Consider the following 11,442-nt stretch of genomic DNA (forward strand, 5'->3'; position numbering starts at 1 on the left):
TGACTTTTATGGTCCAGAGAGAGAGAGAGAGAGAGCGGGGGGGGGGGGGGGGGGGGGGGGGGGGGGGGGGGGGGGGGGGGGGGGGTGTGTGCGTAATACAATTTAATAGGTGGATCCACTGAGACTTTTATGGTCTTCGAATTCACTAAACGTAGATATTGTGCCTGCAAAAAACCAAAACCAAAAAATACAAATCAGTTAGGAATGACCACACCCCCTATACTTGACCACATCCCTCAAAGTATTATACTTATTGATCCTGTGCATTTAAAAGAAAAATATTGCAATGCAATCTATTATATAATAGAGGGATCGATGCTTCTAAAATAAAATAAAATTTTGAATTGGTAGTCTTAGAAATGGACAGTGCATGATGAGATACTCTTCACAAATATTCATGAGTGACGAACCATTTTCCAAATTAACCAATCCTCATGAAACTAACCCAATGAAATTAAGCACATAGACTCACCTTAGGTACGTAGTGGACAATAGGAGAAAAATGGATGGTGGCCTTGAGCTGGACTTTAATTTAGCCTGCGCAAAGAAAAAAACTCACTTACCTATTCACTATCAAAACAATCGCTCGATGATTAAATAATTAACCGCACTATACATCAGCAGAATATGGAAGCCAGCTCTAAAAAACTCTTAGAATCATACCCATGCATCGATCGATCAACGGAATAGAGAAGCCATTTAAATTCACCCAATACCCCTACAACAATTCATGCTATGTTTTAGACAAACACTGACCACCAAATTAAAAATTCAAATCCAAACATTCGTCCAACCCAAGCTACCTCCATCCTCGAATCCACCAACAACACCTTCCAATCTTACACCCGTTAAGCCCATAATTAGAAAAATGTTACATTCCTTTGACCTGAGCAAGAAAAATGTAATATAATATTGGGAACAGAGTACTTAGATTTACAACTTGGGGGTCAAAAAATTAGGTTCAGGCCCTGTTTGGGTGCAGTTAAAAGAGGGGGGGAAATATAAGAGGGGGGGAAAGACTGGTAAGCCGGTGTTTGGGAATGAAAAATTCAGGGGTCTTCATTTTTACCCCCTTTTCGTTTTCACGCGTACTAGGGTTTCTCCGGTTCAAAATTTGGGCTCCTCTTGGGTTCCCCAAATTTAATCAGGCTGTGGAGGGGAGGAAGTTGGACGAAATCACCCATGGTTATCCCCTTTTCCCAACCCCAGGTCTCGATTTGTGGCTTCATTTCTGTTGCCGACTCATTTGTTCTCTGCGGAGGAGAAGAAATAGGGTTTTGGGTGGCGATTTGCAGTGCAGTCGAACCAGCTTCCTCAACTCAGGTATGGCCTCCATTTTTTGCAGAACTCTTTTTGTGTCTGTGTACGGGGTGCTCTTATTTCTGTGTGTGTGTATGTGTATGTACGAAATCACCCCTGCGTGTGTGTGTGCACGCAAAAATGGCTCCTCATCTGACCTCTGCTTAGTGTGTCTTCCATTTGAGCAGATCTCTCTGTGTGTATGTGTGTGTGTCGACGGGGTCCTCTTCTCTGTTCTCTGTGTGTGTACGGGCTAAAGTCAGAATCTGGTGGCTCTTCTTCTGATCAGATCCGTGTGTGTGGTTTATGGTAAAAGGAGCCTCCTTTTTATTCAAGTCATATATGTTCTATTATTAGTGGTATCTGTAAAAAGTATAATGGAAGCTGTGATTTCTTCTTCACTCATTGTGTGTTACTTACACCTTTGCAAAATTCTTCAGTGATTCCATAGCCTTTTATGCTGGCGGGTAGAATTTCATCCAAAGGGTTCAATGATGAGTTGGATTACATCAATCTAACATCCATTGATGAGATTTTACTAATAAACAGGGTTTTCAGTTAACTCAATTCATTTTGCTTGTACTAATAAAGAACTAAAGCCAACGTTTGAAATTGTTTCTGTTCTAGACTGGTTTCGAAGTTAATATGTAAAAAGATTAAGAAAAAGGTTAGATAGACTCAGAAAAAGGTTATATAGACTGGTAGTAGTTTCTATTTTTTTCCTTTTTCAACTTACACTGTATATTGTTTATTTTTTTGGTGTTGAAATTATTTGTTTACTTATTGTTTGAAAGTTTATCAAAAATTGTTGTCATTGTCTTGTTAGTTTTTATGACATAGACAGTTGACTAATCACAAGACCATAAAAAAACTGTTGTGTGACTGACTATGTATTGTGTGTAGATAACTCGGATTGAACAAAATAGTTTCGTTTAAGATAATAAAACAATAAATAAGTATTTGTACTTTGCTAATTAAGAAAATGTGTTTTTGTTCTATTCATGAACCCCTTGTTAGGTTTTTTACAATGCCAAGATTAAACAGAACAGAAATAAGGAGAAGAGAAGAGGAAGAGGCCTTCATCGCCTTAAACACGTACATTCGTGCTGCAATGGGCGTGTTTCGACTTTATTGCTTCATCGTGTCCACGGCACATTATCCCCGTCCTGAGTTGTCCCCAAATCCAAACTACTACCAGACCCAAGTAGATGCCGTGAATAGGCTAGTCAATGGTAATGAAGTAGATTGTCATGAGCAGTTGAGGGTAAATAGGCATACGTTTTTTAGGCTGTGTTGTCTTCTTCGAGGTGTTGGGTTAGGAGACTCGCGCAATGTTTGTCTTGAGGAGAGGGTAGCCATTTTCTTGTATATCCTTGGTCACCATACAAAACAGAGGCGTACGAAATTGCACTTTTGGAGATCGATTGAAACTGTAAGCAGACATTTCAATGTCGTACTTCAAGGTGTGTTGCGTCTGTTCGACATGCTCCTAGTAAGACCTGAGCCCGTACCTCCTAACTACCACGATAGTAGATGGAGTTGGTTTCAGGTAAACTTCATTTCAATTGTTTTTGTAAATCTTCCATATGGTTTTCTCTACTCCACCATGTCAAGATAGTTGCAATAATGTATTCATTTTGTCGTAGAATTATCTCGGGGCATTGGACGGGATGTATGTACCAGTTAATCCCCCCCGCCGTTGACAGGCCACGCTATAGGTCAAGGAAGGGTGAGATTGCCACAAACGTTTTAGGTGTATGTAGTCAAGACCTAAAGTTTGTCTTCGTCTTGTCTGGTTGGGAAGGGTCGGCCACTGACTCTAGGATCCTGGCGAACGCTATTTCAAGACCCGATGGTTTTAAAGTCCCTCGTGGTATGTGGCAAATCCTTAGTTCACCTTCCTTTCACTCGCTTCCTAGTATGAACCCTTCTTTTAATGCCTTAACTTCCATTTCGTATAGGACATTACTACCTTGTTGATGCCGGATACCAAAATGCCGAGGGTTTTCTAGCACCATACCGCGGGCAACGATATCACCTTAATATTTGGAGGTAAGGTCATATGCCGACTACGAAAGAGGAGTACTTCAACATGAAGCACTCCGCTGCTAGGAATGTGATTGAGAGAAGCTTTGGTGTGTTGAAGATGCGGTTTGCAATATTGAGGTCTCACTCGTATTACCCCATTAGGACTCAAACACGTATCGTCACAGCATGTTGTCTTCTCCATAACCTCATCAAAAGAGAGATGCCCAACGATCCCATTGAGAACGAGTACACGACATGGGAACGTGACCACATACACGAGGTCGAGGCAGATGATCACATCACTACCATAGAGACTTCCAATCAATGGACCGGGGAGAGGGATGCGTTGGCTACAGCCATGTACAACCATTGGCTAGCAAATGGTGGGGGACAAGAGGTTTTCCCACCATGAGGAAGTTTGTTTAGTGTATTTGTATGAAGTATTTGAAAAACTTTTATGATGTAAACATTCTAATTGTGGTTTCAATAACTTTTAAGGTGTAATTTAATTCTATTTGAAGAACATTGTATGAACTTTATTGTAATTGAATTCCGGTTTGTAGTTCATCATAAACTTGATAAATAATAACTTGTCGTCCAACTTCAAATCCATTTTCAGCAATGGATACCCAACAAGGTCATGTGCCTAGAAGAAAGACTGAAAAGACACGTAGGGTGTGGAGGAAATCTGAAGAAGATGCCCTCATGAAATGCATGCTAACTGAATTGTGTGACAAATGGAGGGCTGAGAATGGGTTCAAACCCGGGTTCTTCACCTTACTTGAGAAAGAGATGGAAAAGGTGATGCCGGAGAGCAAACTTAAGGCCTCCCCACACATTGACTCCAAAGTCAAGTATTGGAGACAAACATATGCCAAACTAACCGACGTTTTAAAACTTAGTGGGTTTAGGTGGGACCATGTCAACAAAAGGATTGACGTGGATGACGGGGTGTGGAAAATCTACGAAGAGGTAACTTCCAATGCTTCAATTGATATGTTATGGCATGAAATCATGTTCTAAACTTCCAATATTCTTGTAGGCCTACCCTAGGAAGGCGAAAGAGGTTGGTGGGAACCGTTTCCCTTACTTTGAAGATTGGGAAATCCTATTCGAAAAGGATAGGGCCAACGGGGACGAAGCGGAGGTTCCATCTGAAATGGCGCGACCGCCACAAAATGAACATGTCATGCATAATGAAGAAATTGAGGAGAATGAGGATTGCTACTTTCCATACTTCGGTGAAAAATTTCATCGCACGCCCACAAGTGGACTGACGGGGATGTCAAATGAAATTCCTTTAGGCACGACACCTCCACTCTCCACACCTCCGGCCTCCACACCTTCGGCCTCCATGACTTCAAACTCCGCACGTCGTACGTCACTTCCGACATCCACTCCCCGAACCTCAACACCTCCGGCCAATGCCGTAACTCAAAGGGGGAAGAAGAGGACACGAATGGGTGATGTGGGATCCCTTACTGCAAGTATGGAGGTATGGCTGGAAAAAAGTGATAGTCATATGGAGAAAATGACCGATGCAATGGGGTATTCGAACAAACTATCCGCTCGTCGCACCCAAGTGCCTCTTGAGCTTGAAAAGCTTGACCTTACCGATACCCAACGATTTAGGTTAGGTGCCATCATTTGTGCAGCTGAAGATAGGTTGGACCTATTCTATGGCATCAAAGATCATCAAAAACAAGCTTGGGTTGAGGCCGTGCTGAATGGTCTCATATTTGGTCCCGTTTGAAGTTTGACTAATGGAACGTTATTTTTTGTAGTGGCCGCTCTTTTAACTCTATTCATATGGCCTATTTTTGAAGTGGCCAATCTTTCACTCGTATACATGTGGGCCCTTGTAATATTAATAGCCTTTTGGTCTACAAACAATGGTAGATTATATCTTCTAATGTAATGTAGGTTATGTGAACAATGTATGGTATGTACTGCTAAAACAGTTGTCCTTGAATGATATTGACGTTGATGCTATACAAATGCAGGTTCCTGGGTGACTCAAGTTGCATTGTACTTATGTTTGTGGGCAATGATGAAACATTTTCATTATTAAATAAGGTCGATACCTTGGCGGGGTAACAATAGTTGCAGCCATGAGTACCCTTATGATTTTTATATATTGTCTGAGCCCAGTCCATTATGGCCTTTGTTTATGGGTGTAAACTGCAGAGTTTTGGATCTGTTTTGTTACTGTTTCTGTGGTTCAATTGTGGTATGAAACATGCAGGTTTTTGTTCTGCTTTCTACCTCTGTGTGTTGAGTAGGAATGCAGGTTTTTGTTATGTTTTAGCACTGCTTATTTGCTGCAGGTTGTGGATGTGTTCCTGGCCATGTTTGGGGCTGGTTTTGGTTCAGTTTTGCCTGTGCTGATCTATGTGGTGCAGTGTTGGTTCAGTTTGGGCTCTGCTTATTTGTTTGGTTCAGTTATGGTTAAGTTTTGGCTGTGGTTGTCTGTTTGGTTAAGTTTTGGCTTTGTTCATAGGCTGTGGTTGTCTGTTTGGTTCAGTTTTGGTTAAGCTTTGGCTTTGCTCATCTGTATGCTACAATTTTGGTTAAGTGTACGGTCTGCTTATCTACTTTGGTTCAGTTTTGGCTCTCCTCATTTGTCTGCTACAGTTTTGGTTCACTGTTGCATCTGCTTGTCTGTTTGGTTCAGTTACTCTAATTGTGGGTTAAAGCTGCAGGTTTTGGCCACTTTTGGTGGGTTAAAGCTGTGGGTTTTGGCCACTTTTTGTGGGTTAAAGCAGCAGGTTTTGGCCCTATGGGTATGATATGTTATCTGCCATCGTTTTGGTTCAGTTGTGTGAGTGAGTGTGTGAAATTGCAAGGTTTTGTGGCTTCATTTTTGGATTGTTTTCTGCCATGGTTTTGGCCTCTGCTTGGTTTCCTTTAAAGCTTTTGGTTCTGGTCTAGTTTTGGTTCTGTTTTGTTTTGTGAGTGACTGTGTATAAACTGGTGCAGTTTTGTGCCTCTGTTTGTGGGTTGGCTATGATGAAAAGTTTCTGAGCCAGAAACTGAACCAAAACCTGCATGTCTATACTGAACCAAAATGGAGCCACAATCTGAACCAAAACCTGCAGTTTTAACCCACAAAAAGCGGTAAAAACCTGTATGTGTGTGTGTGTGGCTATGAGGAAAATTTAACAAGACACGTACGGAACTTAAGCGGGGCAACATGAGAGGGTCATTTGGCAACTCATGTTGCAGCCTAATGCCTTGAAAAATTTGTCTACTACTCTGAGCCAAATGCCTTAATTATGGTTTTGAACTCTTTATTAGCGATTGAGAGGCATGTGATGGCTTATTCATGAGATATTGGTAGGTAATCCTCTCGATCTTTTACGAATAAACCCTCATATGTCTCTCGATTTCTAACAGATAGTTAGAATATTTTATGAATAAGCCCTCAAATGTTGGTGGCTATGATGAAACATTTCTGAGCCAAATGGATACATGAGATAAAACTGTATCAATGTTTGTGGCCTATATTTATGTGTTAAAACTAAAGTATTTTGGTTCAGTTTTGTGCCTACATTGTGGTTCAATTTTGTGGGATAAGGTTTTGGTTCTGATTTTCTGAGTGAGTGAGTGTGTGTGTGTGTGTGGTGGTACAGGTTTTAGCTACCATTTGCTTGTGTTTGTGGATGAATTTGCAAGTGTTTGGTTTTTTTTTTAGATGCAGATGTTGGTTCAGTAGGCTGCCCTCTATTTGTGGTATAAAACTGCAGGTTTTTGGCCTATGTTTACATAATGTACTTATGCAGCATTTTGGTCCTGTTTTGTGCCTCCATTTGTGAGTTTATACTGTAGGTTTTGGTTCATGATTTTGGGTGGTTATGATGAAGGCTTTCTGAGCCACAAACTGAGCCAAAACCTCCCCCATAACCTCACAAGAATGCAGCCACAAAGTGGAGCCAAAACCTGCAGTTTTAACCCATAACCAAAGGCCAAAACCTGTATGTGGGTTTTGTTGTGGCTCTGATGTACATTTAACAAGACAATGGTGACGTGTGTGTAGACTTGAAGTTTTGGGTTATGCTTGTGGTTCTGCCCTCTATTTATATGCTGAAAGTTGTGGCCTCTTTATCAGTACATATTTTTGTTTTTTGGCCTCTGTTTTTCAGTTCCTTGTGCCTCTATTTGAGGGTTAAAGTTGCAGGTTTAAAAGTATATCAGGGTGTGTGTGTGTGTGGCAATGGCAGCAGGTTTTGGTTCAGGTTTTGTGCCTCTATTTGTGGGTTAAAGCTGCAAGTTTTGGCAACTGTAGGTGGGTTAAAACTGCTGGTTTTGGCCACTATTGGTTCATGCATGACCAATGACAGAGGGCTGTGCTTGTCTGTTTGGTTCAGTTTTGGTTCAGTGTTGGCTCTGCTCATCTGTCTGCTTCAGTTTTGCTTAAGTTTAGGATGTGCTTATCAGTTTTGGTACAGTTTTGGTTAAGTTTTGGCTCTGCTCATGTGTCTGCTATAGTTTTTGTTCAATTTAAGCGATGCTTATCTGTTTTGGTTCAGTTTTGGCTCTGGTCATCTGTTTGCTATAGTTTTGGTTCAGTTTTGGTTATCCTTCTCTGTTTTCGTTCAGTTTTTGTTGAGTTTTGGTTGTGCTTATCTGTTTTGGTTGTGTTTTGGTTGGCCTTGTCTGTCTGGTACAGTTTTGGCTCTCGTCATCTGTCTGCTACACTTTTGGTTTAATTTTGGTTCTGCTTGTCTGTTTGGTTTAGTTTTCGTTTAGTTTATTCTCTTGATTATCTATTTGGTTCAGTTTTGTGGCCTATGGTTATGTTTTGCTCAAGTTTCTGCCATGGTTTTGGTTCAGTTTCCTGCACACAGATTGTGGTTCAGTAAAACCTTCCGGTTTTGGTTTAGTATTGTGGTTCTATTTGTGCTTGAAAACTGCATTGGTTGGTTCTGTTATGTGCCTTTGGTTCAGTTTTGGTGAGGAGGTATTGGTTTTTATATTGTGACTCAATTTATGGGTATATACATGCAGGTTTGTGGCCTTCTGTGTATGTGTGAAAACTGTGGGGCTTTGCTTAAGTTTTATGCTTGCATTCCTGAGTTAAAACTGGGGGTTTTTGCTCAGATTTTTGTGTGGTTATGATGAAAGTAAACTGAGCCACGAACTGAACTGAAACCTGCATGTATATACTCAATGAACATGCAGCCACAAACTGAGCCAAAACCTGCAACTTTAACCCACAAACAGAGGCCAAAACCTTTGTGTGTGTATATCTATGTATGTGGCTATGATGAAAATTTAACAAGACACGTTGGGGACTTAGGCGGGGCAATGTTTGAGAGGGTCATTTGGCAACTCATGTTGCAGCCTAGTCCTTGCAAAAGATGTCTACAAATCTGAGCTACATGTTTGTAACTATTTGACTACAAAAGTCCTCTTATATATGGTACCATTGTTACTTGTGTCGTAGTCTGTGTCCTAAATGTGTCAATTGGCGATGATGAAATTTGAGCCAAATGCGGGTTTTTTTTCCAACTATTTATTAGTGATTAAGAGGCATTTTGGTTCATGCGTTTGTGGTGACTTATAATGTTATTTTCGAATAGATTATTCAATGACAGGTGAAGAAAAAGACTATTATTGGGTGGTTTTCGTTGGGCGTAAGCCGGGCATCTATACAACTTGGGGAGAAGCTCAACTCCAAGTTAATGGATACTCAGGAAGCATGGCGAAAAGATACAAGACATTCGATGGAGCCGAAGAAGCATTGCTCAAGTTTCACGAGAAGAGATACGAGCTCACAAAGTTGGAAGCCAAAAGTTCCACATCTGCAAGTGCGGTGGGACTTCAACATGAAATCAATGGATGCTGGTCGTTTGTTCTATGTTTTTTTTTAGGTTTCGTAGGTTGTATTTTGTTGGCACTTGTTCTCCATTATTATGTAAAATTCACATGTTATGAACGGAGACAAGTTGTAATTTATTTTAAATGAAAACGTTTTAACATTATATTCGAACATCATAAACAGAGATAACAAATGACATAACATCCATGAATAATGCTATTTATTTTTCCGCCATCTTGACCTACTCCTCGGGCTCTTCGGGAGGAGGAATGAAGCAAACACGCCAATCTTCAAACAGTGGAAATTGAACATCTCTTACCTCCCTAGCTTGTTTGTTAACCTAAGTCAAAATGAAAAAATTAAGGACAAAAAATATCTTGACATTTCACAAAAATTTATAACACTTTATTAAGTCTTACTTGGACGAATGCATCCCAAACGTCGTCTTCAGCCACCACCATGTTTTGACTTGCATCACATTCAAACCCGGGACGATCAAGTAGGTTGACAATGATGAAGCAAGTACGGCGCCACTTCTTTATCTTCGCTTCAATACGCCATTCCTCAATGCTAGCATCGGGAAAATCATTGTTCATGAAACATTTCAAGTAGCTCGTGTAACTTGGACGAAAGTGTCCACTGCTGGTGGTCCACAATCGGGACACCGCCATTGATTTCAGTTCCAAAATCAACAACATCTCCTCAGCCTGGACCCAATTGTGACGAGGAGGCGGACGACCAGCCATACAATAAAAAAGAAATATGAAAGAAGTTTTTGTAATCACTACGCCAAATTTTAGCATTAGCGGCATGAGAAAACTGCCGTTAATAGTCCCAAAACTGCCGATAATACTCAAAACCGCCGGTAATAGTTCAAAAACCGCCGGAAATAAACCGCCGGGAAAACAATTGTCGGAAAAACAAAAGCGGCATTAGAAAACCACCGGTAATACTAAAAATGGCGGTAAAGAACCGCCGGTAATAATACCGCCGACAATAAAAGCGGTGGTTAAATTTTTTTGCTTTCCCTGTGACTCGAACCTGGAACCTCCGGATCTTTGAACGCGCATGCGACCAACTCGGCTAACCCGCATTATGGTTCAACTAGGATAAATATTATTATTTATATTATACGGGTCGGTTTTATTATAAACAGCGGTAATAAACCGCCGGTAATAAAAATAACCGTACATTCTACTTTTTCCGGCGGTAATTAAAAAACCGCCGGTAAAAGTCACTAAAAAGGGCAGTCTTTGGATTACCGCCGTTTTAGGGTAATTATTACCGGCGGTCTTATTAATGCCGCTAAAAGTGTCTTTTAACGGCATTAAATTAATGCCGGTAATACTATCGCCGGTAAAGCCAAAATTTGGCGTAGTGAATTGAAATTATTGAATGAGTTTGAACCAAGTTTGCTTGCTATTTATAACCAAAAATTCAACAACTATTCAACTACATATCCACCATTCAATAATATATCCACCATTCACCATTCAACCAACTTTCACTTTCCATTCAATCTAAAATCACACATTCCATTCAAATCTATCCTAATTTGTCTTTTCATTAAAACAAACAAAAACAATTTCCTAAAACAAACAAAAACAATTTCCAAAAAAAAAAAAAATCATACATAAATACGAACAATTTATATTAAAAACGTTTTTTAATATAAATTTTATAGAATATACGTTTTTTAATAAATTCATTTTCTAATACTTCCAATTGTGCAAAATTGCTTAAATATATTGAATTTTAAATTTATATACTGGTTTTAATACATAATCAAATATAACTCTGCACATGGGCAAAATAGTAATTTGACATTTTTTCCCATCATCCACCCCTTCTTATACCCGCATTCTATAAACCATCCAAACGAAGTTAAATTTTATCCCCCTTTTTAATACCCCATCCAAACCACGTATTATTTTATCCCCCCTTCATATATATCAAATCAATGTGGGCCAACCCATCAAAATTAATATCCCATATTATCTTATCCTCCCTTCATATTTTTTACCCCCAATTTTTTTTCCGCATCCAAACGGGCCCTCAGTATTAAAGGATTAACATGTAGGGAGAGTAAAGAAGAGAAAATATACATAGTCAATGGTAGATCTTCAGGGTCATGCTAGATAAGAAGCGGGCACAAAATTGCCGGACCATGTTTGGTTTGCTGGACCATTCAGAGCATCCCCATTGTAATAATCAAATTGATATAGATAAGCAAACTTAACAACAATGCTAAAAAAATACCTCACATTGTAATAGGCAAAGTTACCAGTTTTTTA

General features: G+C 39.9%; 1 protein-coding gene across 1 annotated transcript; it reads left to right on the plus strand.

Moving 5' to 3' along the window:
- The first annotated feature begins 1,040 nt into the window (after positions 1-1,040).
- Positions 1,041-9,295, plus strand: LOC131321107 (uncharacterized). Its single transcript, XM_058352118.1, has 2 exons — positions 1,041-1,323; positions 8,910-9,295. The coding sequence occupies exons 1-2, from the start codon at positions 1,041-1,043 to the stop codon at positions 9,293-9,295; spliced, it is 669 nt and encodes a 222-aa protein (XP_058208101.1).
- The last annotated feature ends 2,147 nt before the right edge of the window (positions 9,296-11,442 follow it).

This window comes from Rhododendron vialii, chromosome 3a (assembly GCF_030253575.1).
Source record: "Rhododendron vialii isolate Sample 1 chromosome 3a, ASM3025357v1".
In the NCBI taxonomy this organism is placed as follows: Eukaryota; Viridiplantae; Streptophyta; class Magnoliopsida; order Ericales; family Ericaceae; genus Rhododendron; species Rhododendron vialii.